Below are 17,935 nucleotides of genomic sequence, written 5' to 3'. Positions count from 1 at the left end.
TAATAACAACTAAATAGGTATGAATTCCATAGGTGATCATGGCTGGGAGGGCTTTCGTTGCAAGCTTAACACCTCAGTTGTAACATGATATTTAATGCAATGAATCCGTGATTTCAATTGTCAGTATTATTTATGTTTGCTTCTTTTTCTCATATACTTTTGGTCTTTAGAAATAGTTATTCTTTCATTTTCCTACTATTAGCATGCAACTAAATTATGTTACTATGTGGCCTTTAATACAACTTGCGTTAAGTAGATTTACCCCACCCCATTAGCCGACGAGCCAGAGCCGAAAGAATATATGCATGCTTAACTTAACCGCACCCCATAGAAAAAGGTTTCACTTTTTGGTAATATGCTACATTTTCGACTCGTTTTTTGTCGATTTCGATTTTATTCAGGTTCTTAAATCCTTGTACGTGATTCAATTCAATCTTTTAAATTAACTTTAAAGATTAAATTGTTTATTTTTAAATTTTTTCTTGCTTTTTGTCAAAATTATCCGTTACTTATTAAGATCAAAAATGGACATGTCCTCATTAATTCGTTCGTTGGCGAACATCGCATTGGTTCGTTAAGTAGCCATGAAGAGGAATTAACCCGTTTATGGGAAGCTGTTCGTACAGCATACGATAGTACCTACACTCATGGTATCTCCTTGATCACGACCCATTTGGGCAACTCAGGCAGAAAAGTCCAATGACCATGGAGAAAGTTCATTACCATTCGTTCATTTACACCCATGTGATACCCCAATTTTCTATGATGACTATAAGAACTGGCCTTCATGTTATTTGGCAATACCCCCGTTTAACCCCAGTACAAAAATTGTACTATTTGTTGCAGAAAACTGCAAAAGATGCTTGTGATGTCATACAAAATGTTCCATTGACTATGGATGGCTATGCAGTGGCATGGAAAAAGTTAGTTGATACCTATGAGCACAAAGACGCTCCTATAAATGAACAGCTTCGTACTCTTTTGAGTATTAAACCTCTTAACCAAGAAACAGGCCCGAATATTAAAAATCTGCAGCGAACGATTAATGATTGTATTACGAATCTTTCATTATTAGAAGTTACCCCGGAAATATTTTATCACGTCATGTTAGTGTATATTTGTGCTACAAAGCTACCCGAGAATACTTTAAGTCTCTGGGAACAGTCCAAGAAACTTTGTCCAAAATCTCCAAAGTGGGAAGATATGGACGCTTTTTTGACAGCTCATTTCAAAACTCTTGAGTCTATTTCTGATATAAGACAGTCCAACCCAGTTCAAAACAAACCCCAGAATACTGTGTCGAAAAAGAACTCGAGTTTTAACCCCCCAAAGAAATCATTTAATGACTCTAGAAGAGTTCAAAGTTTTGCGACAAACACTACCCCGAGTCCCACAGTTTGTCGTTGTTTCCTTTGTCAAGACCACACCCCCTAAGACTTTGTCCTAACTTCTTGAGTCAGAGTGTAGATGATAGGCTGTCAATAGACTTAGGTGTTGTTCAAATTGTTTGGCGACTTCTCACGATTTTAAGAATTGTAGAAGTACTCATGTTTGTTCGTTGTGTAGACAGAAGCATCACTCTTTGCTTCATAGAGATCCTAGGTCGCAAGGTCAAGGTTCGCAAATTTCACCCCAGCTCCCTATAGCTTCTGGTACAAATGTACCAATTCAACCCCCGCATATTCAAACCTTATCTAACCAAACCCAGCACAATATAAACCCAGTTCCAGCAAGCAATCAAAATCAACACCCTCTTAATTTTCCCCCATCAACTTCTACAGCGACTCAAAACGTTCATACGTATGCTGCACATCTGAGCCCTAACCCCCATTCCACAGTCCTTTTGGGCTCGGCTATTTGTATAGTCCATTTTGACCATCTCAGATGTACAGCAAGAGCGCTAGTTGACCCTGGTTCGCAAGGTACCTTTATCTCTAGGAGATTACAAAGGAAGCTTGCAATACCAACATTTTCGGTGCCATCGATAAATGTTACTGGTATGATGGATTGCTTGGCTGGAAATTCCTCGACTATGTGCGTTCTTACTATTGGTTCTCCAATAGACCCGAGTTTCAAATTGAAAATTTGTGCATATGTAGTCGAGAAGATTACCGGTCGGTTGCCCTCTTGTTCTCTTACAGATATTGTAAGCTCTAGTTTTCCCGATATTACCATGACCGATGTCATGTGTACCCGTATGGATATTCTATTAGGAGGAAATGTTTATCCAAAAATTTTAACTTCGGATGTTAAAAAGCATCCGAATGGCAACCTGATCGCCCAGAGAACAGTTTTTGGTTGGATAGTAACTGGTGAAGTTTTTCAATCTGAACCCCCTTATACTATTGCATCGTTTTGCAATCAAGTGGAGCTGAACGCTCAACTCGCTCGGTTTTGGGAACTTGAAAAAGTTCCACAAGCGACACGGTTGTCGGAAAATGAGGAATATTGTGAAGAACTTTACCGGACTACTACCTATAGGAACCCCGATGGTCGCTATGTAGTTTCACTCCCTTTTCGTCGGGAATTTCTTAATGAAGTGACATTAGGAGATTCTCGACATAGTGCTCTGTCCCAGTTTAGGCGAAATGAAACTCGACTTTTGAAAAACCCCGATCTAAAATCACAGTATGATACTGTAATTAGAGAGTATTTCGAAATGGGACATATCAGAGCAGTTAACCCCCCGAGTTCAGATGCGACTAATTATTATTTACCGCATCATGCAGTATTTAAACCCGATAGTGTGACCACTAAACTTCGTGTGGTATTTAATGCCTCGAACCCATCCTCCAATGGCGTAAGCCTTAATAATGTCTTGTACCCCGGTCCTGTTTTACAGGCAGACCTAACGGTCTTAATCCTACAATGGCGACTCTTTCGTTACGTTTTTAACGCTGACATTGAGAAAATGTATCGCCAAATTTTAATTCATCCCGAACAGACACAATTTCAACGGGTCTTGTACCGCTGTAGTCCCGAAGCTGATATAAAGGACTATGAGCTAAATACTGTCACATTCGGAGTGAATTGTGCGCCGTATTTAGCGATTCGAACTCTTTTACAATTGGCCAACGATTGTAAACCCCTAAGTCCGTTAGCATCTGAAATTTTGAAAACCCAAATGTATGTCGACGACGTACTTGCTGGCTCTCATGAGCTAGAAGACGCTTTTAGGAGACGTATTGAACTTACCCATGTTCTTGAATCGGCTGGTTTCGTTTTGAGAAAATGGACTGCCAATCACATACGTCTCTTAGAAGATTTACCCCGTGAGAATCTGCTTGAAATCACGGATTCATTGCATTAAATATCATGTTACAACTGAGGTGTTAAGCTTGCAACGAAAGCCCTCCCAGCCATGATCACCTATGGAATTCATACCTATTTAGTTGTTATTAGTTGATCCCTTAAGAATTTCAAACGCTACCTAGCTCTACCTTGCCATTAGAATCAAAACATTAGATATTTATAGCTTCGTCATTTCAATTTTTATTAACAAAAGTTTTAATAATATATATTAATATTAGAATATTTTTTTTAATTCAAAATCTCAGTCTTTAGCATGTGTTAAAACAATTTTATAAAAATTTTCAATCAAAAACAGTTTTAGCATAATAAATTTAGGGTAAATATAACAATGATTAATTTTAATGTCTAAATAAGTTTCTAATTTTGTAACACTATAAATTTTAAAAATGAAATTGTAACAAAAAAAATGCTTAAATATAAATAGTAGCAGTTATTCAAGGCAATGTTGCACCCTGTATAATTATTAAAATTTGCGAATATGCAAATAAAACAAAATTCAAATTAAGATAGGTCAGTTTTTATAAATATGAAGAGAAAAGAGTATGAAAAAAATTGCAGACGGACAGAGGTGTAGGACGAAAAATATTAAAAGGGGTAATTTTTTTAATTTAGAGTAAATAACTAAATTTAACTAAAATTCAGAATTATTAAAATATTATAAATTTACCTTTGGATTTTGTGGGTTTAGTTATTAATTCTTTTTCTCAGCCTATAGCATGTGTTAAAACAATTTTATAAAAATTTTCAATCAAAAACAGTTTTAGCATAATAAATTTAGGGTAAATATAACAATGATTAATTTTAATGTCTAAATAAGTTTCTAATTTTGTAACACTATAAATTTTAAAAATGAAATTGTAACAAAAAAAATGCTTAAATATAAATAGTAGCAATTATTCAAGGCAATGTTGCACCCTGTATAATTATTAAAATTTTCGAATATGCAAATAAAACAAAATTCAAATTAAGATAGGTCAGTTTTTACAAATATGAAGAGAAAAGAGTATGAAAAAAATTGGTGTAGGACGAAAAATATTAAAAGAGGTAATTTTTTTAATTTAAAGTAAATAACTAAATTTAACTAAAATTCAGAATTATTAAAATATTATAAATTTACCTTTGGATTTTGTGGGTTAAGTTATTAATTCTTTTTCTCAGAAATACAAATTTCACGAAACTATATTTTTTTTATTAATGTTGCTTTTGTTTTCATTCGATTTAAACTGGAATTAACTTTTATCAAAAAAAATCTTATATATTTTTTTCGTTTGATTTTATACATATTTAGATTTCCGTTTAATATTCACTGAAATTTTATATTTTACTAAAATTTTACTTGAATCTGTAAATTTTTCTATTTGTGCAAAATTTCTATTTTGAACCAGTCGAATAGGGCTTTTAAAACTTGAAAAACTACAGGTCGCAATTTTGAAGGTAATTCAAAAAAATTGGCACTCGATCTTCTATTGTACCAGAGACGAAGCCTGTTGAAAATGGTTTACATCCGTCCATTATTTAACCTAGCCCCCAGACAACTGAACCCGCCGAATAGGGCTTTTAAGTTCATAATTGTGTTTAATACACTCGTATCTGGACAAAAACCTGCCAAACCAAGTTTTATACTAGCCTTGATGACTCTCATGAATGTTATAATTATAAGACCCCATTTGACCCTAGCCCCTATAGAAAGTCCTCTCCAAAATATGACTAAAATGTCCACAATTTTATTCAACAACAAGAAAGTAGGTCAAACCCGATCCTTCACCACAGTATAATTCGCGGAATAATTGTTTCCTTCTAAGTTTTTAATTAAATATTTTTAAAGTTAAGAAGTTTTTAAGCCCTCCCACCATGCCACGGCTTATTGTAAGGGGAAGTAAATATGTTATTTCACATATTCGATGTCTGTAATTAAAATATATTTAAGATTAAATATAAAATTTAAGCAATTATTAAACATTATCGTTTATAAGTCATTAGAAAAAAGAAAATTTTAACTGGAATACATAAATCAACAAGTAAGAAATTATAGTCTGGCGAGGCCGACCATATAATATCCTACACCCGTTATAAACAAGTAAGAAATTATAGCCGGGCGATGTCAACCATATAATATCCACACCAGTTATAAAAAAATATTATTAATAATAAAGCACTTTACTTAAATTGTATCTTGCCTCAGATATACTTAAGCCATTTTTTGTTGTCCCCAGCCCCCATATGTATTTTTAAGCAATATAATATATATTTTTAAAGCAATATAATTTAAAAAAATCTTAAGTATATTTCAAATATATTTATTTATGTATTTTAAATTAAATATTCTTTTCTTTCTAATGACTTAGAAACGATAAAGTTTAATAATTGCTTAAATTTTATATTTAACCTTAAATAAATTTTTTTACAGACATCGAATATGTGAAATAACATATTTACTCTCCCTTGGAATAAGCCGTGGCGTGGCGGGAGGGTTAAGTACTTCTTAACTTTTAAAACATTTAATTAAAAACTTAGAAGGAAACAAATTATTCCGCGAAATACACTATGGTCGGGCTTGACCGACTATAACATTCTTACTAGTTTCTTTTTTTGTTTTTGCAGTTTTCACGACTTTACTGCCTTATTCCGCAAATTATTTAAAAGGAATAAATAAAAATTGTTACCTGGCTTTTTTTGCGTGACTTCCTTCTTGTAAATTAGCCAGCTATAAAGGATTAACAAAATCTTTTTTACTCCTACACACTATGCTATATTTCTATAAAAACTTACGTTTTTATTATTGTTGTTCAAAACGTTTATAATTATTTGATCCTCCAGGATTATTTTAAGGACATTAAATTCGATTTATTGTTCACTACAGTCCTTTTCTTTTTCCTTATTTTCAAAAAAACTTACTTCCATTTTTTATTTTTTTAAATTTACTTTTTCTTAAAAACACTTGCATACTCATTTAACTTTTCTTTCACCAACTGTGCTATTTTCATTTCTATCGTGAGCTTAAATACCCTATTTTTGTCTTCCCCTACTTTTATGCAAATGTAATTTCCCGCGAATTTCATTCTCCTACAATTCTGCTACATAATATATTTACATATTTCCCCTACACATCATGTCGTAGCCTTTTTCTGTCCGCCGATCATGTAATCCGCCTTTTTATTACATTAGATACTTTATCGCGGCATATATTTTTCTATTGGTTGATCTAATTTTCTTATTTATTTTGTTTTTGGCGGCTGTTTTTTTACTTATTGATTTTAATTTTCTTATTAATTTTTTGTTTATGATTTTTTCTAATTATTTTTTTGCTTAATTCCCCCAATTAAGGCGCTTTCCCTATCTTACATATATTGCACCGCCTCATGTATCAGGAGCTCATAATTTTTAGTAGTAGTATTTTCATTCAATTATTTTTTTTTTTAAATTTCACTATTTTTTTAATTTTTACTATTTTTAAAAAATACGCATTCCCATATCTGCATGAATGAAATACAACCCTACACTCTTACGATATATGTGGCGTTGCCAACACTTTTACTGTTTTTGACATTGTGAGCGGCGCTGCACAGTGGTATAGGAAAAAAAAGAGGGAAATAATTCGGTAACTTCTAAACGATTAATCCGATTTTAATGAAATTTGGTATGCACAAAGAGGAGGTGTTGTCGAGTTTAGGTTTTGGATTTGGACCTTATAGGCCAATCAGGGGCCCGGCGGGGGGTCCTCAAATTAGGACACCTCGGCTATGTTAAATTTTTTAAACGATCCTATTTCTTCATTTGAGTTCCGATTTAAAAAAAAAAATCGTGTATAGAATCTCCTCCTCGAGCACATCGTAGCAGTAAATTATCTGTTATAGTTTAGGAGATATTCGCATTTAAAAATTAAAATTTTAAAATTTCTACCGTCCTTAATTTAGTTTTTTGATAATAACGGGTCCAAATATTCCCGATTTTTGCCATTTTTTTTATTCGCTTAACAACAAGTTTATATATCAAGCAGTGAAAGAATTATATAAAAATCATCACTGAGTCCAAAGTTATAGGCATTTTAATTTAAAAAATTAAAAAAAGGCGATTTTCTGCCATTTTTTGGGAAAAAAGTAACTTTTTTTTAAGTTATCTAAAAAGTTTCTAAGAAGTTGTATATAGAATTTATACTTTTTGGAAAGCTGACTTTACATAAAAAACGATAAATGAAACAAAACCTAAAAATGTTTGATACTGAGGGGACCATGTCCATCCAAAAAACCCTATTTTTTAAGGAAAATTCAATTTTGAGCAAAAATTCTCAAATCGCATAGTCGATATCAAATTATATTGACCTGTTTTATATGACCCAATATGTTCATAATCATTTTGTAACGGGTTTCGATAATCCCGCCCCTGGTATGGATATAATAGGCAAAAAACAAAAAAATCCCATTTTTGGGATTTTTAAAACTTTTTTGGGAATTCCGGGATTTCTAATAAGAAAATTCGAAATTGTTATTAATTTTGGATATTGAGTAAAAAATCTACCTAACTGTAAAATTTCATCAAAAAATATTCATAAATAAAATTTTTATTGCAATTTGAAAAATTTGTATCTTTGCAAAAACTGAATAAAAAACATTTTTTAATTTTTTTTTAAGTACTCCGCGAATTTTTTAATTTTCAAAAATTATATACAGTTTTTAAAAATAGACAAAATTACCTTTCCATTGATATATAACATGCCTACCTAATGTTTTTAAGTGACAAATTAATTAGGGAAAACTCAACATACTTAAGAAAATTTACCTAACACTATTATTTTCATCTATAAGGTTAACTCTTAAATTTGTTACATATATTAAAAAAATTTCAGGTATTATTTTCTAAACTGTAATGATTTTTACCCCTATAGGTCACTTTAATATGTAGCTTATTAAAGTGACCTATTGAGGAAAAATTCATTACATAAGGATACGTTAGACATATTAGGTAGAATATCATAACCCTTTAAAAAATATATTTAATTTAAGTACCTGTAATTAATATATAAGACAGGTTTATATCTGTTTGTAATTATTTGTAATTTTCTAACCATGGCGATCGTACTAAAAAAATGATTTGTGCTCCATTTTATTTAAACACTCTTCAGCTCCTTTTCAAGATAAAGTCAACTTCTTATTGAAATATATTGAAACTGATATATGTAAAATCGAAAATTTTATAAAATCAGGTGATATAAAACTGATGAGTGTTCGGTATTCCATTGCTAAATTTCGATCGAAATTTTCTGATTGGCTGGATGAATCTGTTGGTGCTCCCTGTAAGCAATATGAGGATTTGAGCTCAAAATCAAAGAGGAAAAGGTTATCAACTTCACTAGAAACCTTATCTAACGAAGAAGTTTCGGACACTTTTAAAGCAATGTTAAGAAAAGAAAAACAGCCTTTGGATGCCATAAAAATTGCAAATATTCTTCCAACCGTATCACCAAGACGACTGAAAAGAATTGTAAAGAGTATACCCACACCATCATCTGATACAACGTTCACTGAGGAAGAAGTTATTGCGCTTATGTTGCAGCTGAGATTAAGTCGTGATAACTACATAACGTTAAGAAAGGAGTGGATGTTTTACCATCATATGACAAAATAAATGAAAAGAAGAAAAGCATTATACCACCTCCTATTGAAATAACTGATCGGAAGGCTGTTATTGGACTCGGCGCTCTACTCGAAAATACTGATTTAAGGATTGCTTCTGACTTTTCTTCAGACCAATTAAAAAAAAATAAATTCTTGTGATCTTCAACTCATTTGTAAGTGGGGATGTGATGGATTATCAGCACTCTCGAAATATAAACAAATCAACACAAGTGAATCATCTTCCGAGTATAAAGGTGTATTTATGGCATCGCTAGTTCCATTAAGAATTCGAAAGTATGCTGACAGCGATTCTCCATCAACCAGTTTCGATGATATTTGGAAGAATTCGACTCCAGGATCCAAAGCTTTTTGTAGGCCAAACAACAACGCAAGATTTTATAAATCGTATTGAAGCAGAAATTAAAAACTTGGAACCTATAACAATCGAAATAGAAAATTATTCGTTTAACATGTCCTGTGATTTAAAACTTACAATGATTGATGGGAAAGTTGGAAATGCCATTACAGGAACATCATCTACTTGGTACTGCTACATATGTGGTGATAAAAAATCAGAATTTTCGAATATTTCCAAGCAAAGGTCAATAAATGAGGAAACATTACAATTTGGAATATCCCCCCTACATGCTCGCATACGATTTCTGGAACATTTTCTACATTTAGCATATGATTTAAAGTACAGAAGCATACCCGAAAATGCAAACAAAAGTGCAAATAACAATTAGGAGTTAATGGAAATGAGAGCCAGTGAGAAAAGAAGAATTCAAGAGGAATTTAAAAAGCGGATGGGATTAAATATTGATAAACCACTCACAGGATATGGAAGCACAAACGATGGTAATACCGCTAGACGTTTTTTTAAACATTTTGAAACTACTTCCGAAATAACCGGAATTAATATGGATTTACTGCAAAAGGTCAATATTATACTAATGGCGAAAAATAGCAAGCATAAAGTAAACGCAACAAAATTTGGAGAGTATTCTACAAAAGTTTCTAAATTACTTTTGGAATTATATCCCTGAAAGAAATGACACCTACAGTTCACAAGATATTATGTCATGGAAAGGTCATCATAGAACATAATATTCTGCCTTTAGGAGAGCTTACAGAAGAACCCCAAGAATCGAGGAATAGAGACTTTAAGCATATTCATCAGTTTAGCTCAAGGAAGTGTTCTAGGCAGTCTCAAAATGAAGATATTTTTAATAATCTGATTCTATCTTCTGATCCTGTTTTATCTACTATAAGGAAACGTTGGATTTGCTACAAAACGTTAGCATTTGAAAATATTCATGAATTTAAAGATTTACTTTATCTTTTAGATATGGACTACTGTGATACCGATTATTTTACAAAATTATATTAATTTATAAAAAAAAAATAAATAAAGACTATTTTTATATAAAATAAATACTTGTTAATTTTTTTAGGGATAAAGAATAAAAGATTAATCGTAAAAAGTGGCTGTAAAAATTCATAAAAATTTAGGTAGTAAAACATGCCTAACAAATGTATGGATGAAAATAATAGTACTAGGTAAATTCTCTAAAAGATGTTGAGTTTTCCCTAATTAATTTGTCACTTAAAAAACATTAGGTAGGCATGTTATATATCAATGGAAAGGTAATTTTGTCTATTTTTCAAAACTGTATATAATTTTTGAAAATTAAAAAATTCGCGGAATACTTTTTTAAAAAAATTAAAAAATGTTTTTTATTCAGTTTTTGCGAAGATACAAATTTTTCAAATTGCAATAAAAATTTTATTTATGAATATTTTTTGATGAAATTTTACAGTTAGGTAGATTTTTTTACTCAAAATCCAAAATTAAATAAAAATTTCGAATTTTCTTATTAGAAATCCCGGAATTCCCAAAAAAGTTTTAAAAATCCCAAAAATGGGATTTTTTGGTTTTTTGCCTATTTTATCCATACCAGGGGCGGTGTTATCGAAACCCGTTACAAAATGATTAAGAACATATTGGGTCATATAAAACAGGTCACTATAATTTGATATCGACTATGCGATTTGAGAATTTTTGCTCAAAATTGAATTTTCTATAAAAAAATAGGGTTTTTTGGATGGACCTGGTCCCCTCGGTATCAAAAATTTTTAGGTTTTGTTTCATTTATCGTATTTTATGTAAAGTCAGCTTTTCAAAAAGTATAAATTCTATATACATCTTCTTAGAAACTTTTTAGATAACTTAAAAAGAAAAGGATACTTTTTTCCCAAAAAAAATGGCAAAAAATCGCCTTTTTTTAATTTTTTAAATTAAAATGCCTATAACTTTGGACTCAGTCATGATTTTTACATAATTCTTTCACTGCTTGATATATAGACTTGTTGTTAAGCGAATAAAAAAAGAAATGGCGAAAATCGGGAATATTTGGACCCGCTATTATCAAAAAACTAAAGTAAGAACGGTAAAAATTTTAAAATTTTAATTTTCAAATGCGAATATCTCCTAAACTATAAGAGATAATTTATAGTGCTCGATGAGGAGATTCCATATACGAAATTTTTTTAAATCGGAACTCAAATGAAGAAATAGGATCGTTTTAAAAATTTAACATAGCCGAGGTGTCCTAATTTGAGGACCCCCCGCCGGGCCCCTTGTTGGCCTATAAGGTCCAAATTCAAAACCTAAACTCGACAACACCTCCTCTTTGTGCATACCAAATTTCATTAAAATCGGATTAACCGTTTAGAAGTTACCGAATTATTTCCCTCTATTTTTTTTCCTATACCACTGTGCAACGTTTTACAATTTTTGGAAGTATACCAGTCAGCAGTTGGAATATTAATACAGATTCCCTGAAAATTATCTATTATAAGGTAATAATTCTAATTTTTTTGATACATATGTACATTAGACCCACTCACTCTGTATGGAAAGCAAAAACGTGTTTCTGTTACCCCTCCCAAAATTTACCTTGCTTTGTTTTATGATGATTTCCAAAATATTTTAAGTGACCGCTGGACCAAATTAAAAAAAGGTATTTTGGATTTTTTTTTTAATTTTTGTTTGTTTTGAAACAAAATGTCCAATACGGGGTATCGTTTAAGAGGTATTTTAAAGTCGCGTCCAATGATGTATTAATCATAAATAACCGTTTGCTTATAATTGTCATATTCCAAAATATTTAAAATTGTTAGGTTTTTACTAAGAAAAATGAAATATATGCACAATTTTGCAAATTTTGCGCACCACTAGACTTGGCTTAAAAAAACCTTTCAAATGATACCACATACTGTATATATTGTTTAAGAAATGCTGTATAATTTAAAACAAAATAACTAAAAAGGGACTTTTTTGTAACCGGTTCAGCTCACGAACGGCCATCGATAGACTAGAAATATTTTGGGAACCATTATAAAACATAACAAAGATTTTTTGAAGCTGAATAAAATATTGAATTTAACATGAAGAATCGTGTTCCCATACGATATTTTCTTTAAAACTGTCCAGCTCACGAATGGACAACACTTAACCGAAAATATTTTGGGTAACATCATATTACATAACAGCGAATATTATGTGGGGTTAACTCAAGCACCTTTTTTTGTGAGTCGGTCTAATGTGCATATATTACTTTTTTAGATTAGTTGTTAAATCAATTATATTTTCTACTATTTTAATTTTAATTAATCCAATAAAAACTATAAAATTTAATTTTATTATATTTATTTTTATAGATTTTATTTTGGTGAGTATACAAATAGAAGAAGAGAAAACTCATCTTCTAGAAGACGAGAATACTCATTTTCTAGAAGAAGAGAATACTCATCTTCAAGAAGAAGAGAAAACTCATCTTCAAGGAAGTGTTCTAGGCAGTCTCAAAATGAAGATATTTTTAATAATCTGATTCTATCTTCTGATCCTGTTTTATCTACTATAAGGAAACGTTGGATTTGCTACAAAACGTTAGCATTTGAAAATATTCATGAATTTAAAGATTTACTTTATCTTTTAGATATGGACTACTGTGATACCGATTATTTTACAAAATTATATTAATTTATAAAAAAAATAAATAAAGACTATTTTTATATAAAATAAATACTTGTTAATTTTTTTAGGGATAAAGAATAAAAGATTAATCGTAAAAAGTGGCTGTAAAAATTCATAAAAATTTAGGTAGTAAAACATGCCTAACAAATGTATGGATGAAAATAATAGTACTAGGTAAATTCTCTAAAAGATGTTGAGTTTTCCCTAATTAATTTGTCACTTAAAAAACATTAGGTAGGCATGTTATATATCAATGGAAAGGTAATTTTGTCTATTTTTCAAAACTGTATATAATTTTTGAAAATTAAAAAATTTGCGGAATACTTTTTTAAAAAAAATTAAAAAATTTTTTTTATTCAGTTTTTGCGAAGATACAAATTTTTCAAATTGCAATAAAAATTTTATTTATGAATATTTTTTGATGAAATTTTACAGTTAGGTAGATTTTTTTACTCAAAATCCTAAATTAAATAAAAATTTCGAATTTTCTTATTAGAAATCCCGGAATTCCCAAAAAAGTTTTAAAAAATCCCAAAAATGGGATTTTTGGTTTTTTGCCTATTATATCCATACCAGGGGCGGTGTTATCGAAACCCGTTACAAAATGATTAAGAACATATTGGGTCATATAAAACAGGTCACTATAATTTGATATCGACTATGCGATTTGAGAATTTTTGCTCAAAATTGAATTTTCTATAAAAAAATAGGGTTTTTTGGATGGACCTGGTCCCCTCGGTATCAAAAATTTTTAGGTTTTGTTTCATTTATCGTATTTTATGTAAAGTCAGCTTTTCAAAAAGTATAAATTCTATATACATCTTCTTAGAAACTTTTTAGATAACTTAAAAAGAAAAGGATACTTTTTTCCCAAAAAAATGGCAAAAAATCGCCTTTTTTTAATTTTTTAAATTAAAATGCCTATAACTTTGGACTCAGTCATGATTTTTACATAATTCTTTCACTGCTTGATATATAGACTTGTTGTTAAGCGAATAAAAAAAGAAATGGCGAAAATCGGGAATATTTGGACCCACTATTATCAAAAAACTAAAGTAAGAACGGTAAAAATTTTAAAATTTTAATTTTCAAATGCGAATATCTCCTAAACTATAAGAGATAATTTATAGTGCTCGATGAGGAGATTCTATATACGAAATTTTTTTTAAATCGGAACTCAAATGAAGAAATAGGATCGTTTTAAAAATTTAACATAGCCGAGGTGTCCTAATTTGAGGACCCCCCGCCGGGCCCCTTGTTGGCCTATAAGGTCCAAATTCAAAACCTAAACTCGACAACACCTCCTCTTTGTGCATACCAAATTTCATTAAAATCGGATTAACCGTTTAGAAGTTACCGAATTATTTCCCTCTATTTTTTTTCCTATACCACTGTGCAATGTTTTACAATTTTTGGAAGTATACCAGTCAGCAGTTGGAATATTAATACAGATTCCCTGAAAATTATCTTATTATAAGGTAATAATTCTAATTTTTTGATACATATGTACATTAGACCCACTCACTCTGTATGGAAAGCAAAAACGTGTTTCTGTTACCCCTCCCAAAATTTACCTTGCTTTGTTTTATGATGATTCCCAAAATATTTTAAGTGACCGCTGGACCAAATTAAAAAAAGGTATTTTGGATTTTTTTTTTAATTTTTGTTTGTTTTGAAACAAAATGTCCAATACGGGGTATCGTTTAAGAGGTATTTTAAAGTCGCGTCCAATGATGTATTAATCATAAATAACCGTTTGCTTATTACATAGATACATACATACATACATACATACATACATACATACATACATACATACATACATACATACATACATACATACATAGATACATACATGCAAATTACTAAATTTATAATGTTCAATAAATCTTGGAATTGTAATAGATTTAACTTTTGGGTTTTTTCTATGAAAGACATGAGAAAAATGATTTCTACAAATATTTGATTAATTAGAAAAGTAATAACATAGAAGTAGCTGGTGGAGGGTATTTAAGATTCGGCACAGCCGAATATAGCACTCTAACTTGTTTTTGTTATCGTTTATAACTTTTTGTTTATTGTTTGTAGCTATTTGTTTTCTTTTATGTTACAATTTGTACACTTTTTGTTTCAATTTACTATTATAATTTTTTACACAATTTTTATTTTAATTTCTATTTAAAACTAGCTTTAAGTATTATTATACCCTACACCACTATAGTGGGGAGGGTATTATGCGTTTGTGCTGAAGTTTGTAACACGCTATTGAAAATGGTTGAAATCGGTTCATTATTTCTCCTAGCCCCCATACAACCGTATCCCCGAATCGGGCTTTAGGCTCATAATTACGTTAAATGACTTATAATGTCAACAAAAATTAGTTTTATAGAACAATAAATGACAATACTAATTTTTATAGTGATTGGGCCTCATTTGACCCTAGCCCCCATACAAACTCCCCTTCAGATAATGACTTGTAGGTCAAAATTAACTTATAATTACTAATAAAACGATTAAAATCTACATAATTGACTTTAAAGCCGCGGTGGCCAGAAAGAGAATGTTTAAAACGCATATGTTGTAGTGCATAATATAAAAGAGAACATAAATGAAAATATGTGTGCTTTGCACTGAAAAAATTTATGTTTGTACATTTTTGTGTTATTCATATTATTAGTATTATAAATGAATAATGGAAGGAATGTATGTATTGTTTTATGTATCTGTTGATGAAAGTATGTATTGTACACATTTTGATGTAAAAATGTGTTGATGTATGTATGTATGTATGTACATATGTAGATATTGATATACATATGTATATAGTTTGTGTATGTATTAAATGTATATAATAGGTACTCAAATGATTAACAATCGATCGTTTAATCGTTACAATTTAAGCGATTAATTGCTTGAACAAATAAAAATAAATAATTATACATATGTATGTCTAATAGATCTTTTTATAAAAAGTATTCATACATTAATTTGTAATGGCTTTTGAAAAAATTCTCTGTGTATCATTTCATAAAGAGAGCAACTAAATTAAATGTTTTTGTTTTGTGTATAGTTTGTTTTGTTTCTGAGAATATTTGTATTGCGAGTGTATAAGTGAGAATAACACATTGCCCGCAAGGGCATGTTTGGCCGCCAATGCATTAAAGTAGACGTTAATTCATCTACCAAAATTTATAAGGATAGGCCCATATTTACCCCTTCTCCCCTATGAACCCTCTTGCAGAAAATCTCTTTTATTTGTCAACAATAAGTAAAAATATTCCACAATAAAACAAATTAAATGCTTTATTTAAAAAAATCCACAATTTTAACATACTGACTAGTGTAGGGTATCATATGGTCGGCAATGTCCGACTATTAATTCATACTTGTTTTATTTTTGGTTTTATTTAAGGGTGGGTTTTTTAAAGGCTCGATTGGACCAATGTTTATTTAGGGGTTAGAGGGAGATGGGTACTTACGCGCGAATTAGAGGAAGGGTAAATAAGAAAGGCTTGGGATTTTTTGAAAACGTTATAATACTTATGTATTTATTGAACTTTAGGGTAAGTATATAGGGTAACAATATAGGGTAAGTATTTTATTTAATATTTATTTATTATAGGGTAAGTAATTTAATTAACCAAACTGTGATAAATTTGTTTTTAATTAAGATTTAAGTTTTAGTATTTTACTTTTAGGTTTAGGACTTTTAGCACTAGGGTTTAGTTTTACCAATAGGTTTTATGTTTTTATTTAGGTTTAAGTTTCTAATGTATGTATTTAAAAACTTCCACGACTTGCGAGATCTGCTGAGTTATCTATGGAATCTACATGAAACCAATTCTCGTTACCAACTTTTTTACGGTTAGGGCAACACTGTTTTTGACAAAGGTTGGCCAATGGCACGGGGTTTTTTGAGCAAAGATAAATCTATAGTAGAATCAGTAAACAAATAAATCTTTCTATTGTCTAGATTTAATTGACTACACAAGGATTCTACCATATTCGCCATAAAAGCCGCTCCACAAAGTTCTAAACGGGATAACGTTTCAGACTTAACAGGAGCTACCTTCGTCTTTGCAGAGAGTAAATGTGAAGTAATTTCATTCGAAAAAATACTTCGAACGTAAAGAGCATTGCCATTACACTTTTCTGACGCACCAGAAAATGCATGAGGTTCAATATCATAACTCAGGTGAAAATTAACCCACCTTGAAATGTTAATTTTCTCAATATTTAGGTAATCATTTAAAAATAAGTGCCATTGCACAAGGGTTTAAAACTAATTAATCCCAATCTGTCTTGTCTTTCCATATTTGTTGCATTTTAATTTTAGCAACAATGATTTTTGGGGATAGCCAACTAGGGGGTCACATAACTTAGCTATTTCTGTCAAGACAGCATGTTTAGTTAAAATATCCTGGCGTGGCTGCGTTTTGAGTCGGAATTAGAAACTGTCAGTTTCTGCATTCCATCGCAAGCCTAGGATCTCTATTTTTAATTGGAAAATATATATTTACTTTTTACCTGTTTTTTGAATTTTATTTATGAACAAAAAACAAAATTCTCTTAAAAAAGGTAGGCAAAAAACTTAGTTGATTCACTGTATGTACATTAGAGTGCTCCAAAAAAACTAAGTTTCGAATTTTATGTCATTAAATAAAAAGTTATGTCATTAAATAATTTGCTTTGTATTTTATTGTCAAAGAATCGTTATGTACACAGAATTTAAAAAAAATAAAAAACACAAAAATTGGTTGAAAAATGTAAAAGTTATTAAAAATTTCCCAGGCCATTATCGTGTCTCAGAGCACTTGAATTCGAAATGTGGTAAAAAAATAAACAAATTTTTGAAAATATTCTAATAAAACAATTGTATTACTTAAATTACATCTGTAGTTACTTGAATATGAGTTTTTGTCCTTATAGAATAACGTAAACGTGTTTTCAGCTATGGTCGAAAAATTTTGAT

At 30.4% G+C, this 17,935-nt stretch overlaps 1 protein-coding gene across 1 annotated transcript; it reads left to right on the top strand.

The window, feature by feature from the left end:
• The first annotated feature begins 2,002 nt into the window (after positions 1-2,002).
• LOC124420470 lies at positions 2,003-3,310 on the top strand. Its single transcript, XM_046953364.1, has one exon. The coding sequence runs from the start codon at positions 2,003-2,005 to the stop codon at positions 3,308-3,310; it is 1,308 nt and encodes a 435-aa protein (XP_046809320.1).
• Positions 3,311-17,935: the final 14,625 nt, after the last annotated feature.

The sequence above is a fragment of the Lucilia cuprina genome, chromosome X, assembly GCF_022045245.1.
Source record: "Lucilia cuprina isolate Lc7/37 chromosome X, ASM2204524v1, whole genome shotgun sequence".
NCBI lineage: Eukaryota > Metazoa > Arthropoda > Insecta > Diptera > Calliphoridae > Lucilia > Lucilia cuprina.
Note: the sequence above shows the minus strand (reverse complement) of the source record. Positions and strands in the feature narration are given on the sequence as shown.

Coding starts and splice junctions, on each gene's coding strand:
- LOC124420470 (XM_046953364.1), top strand. CDS start 2,003: ATGGATTGCTTGGCTGGAAATTCCTCGACTATGTGCGTTCTTACTATT.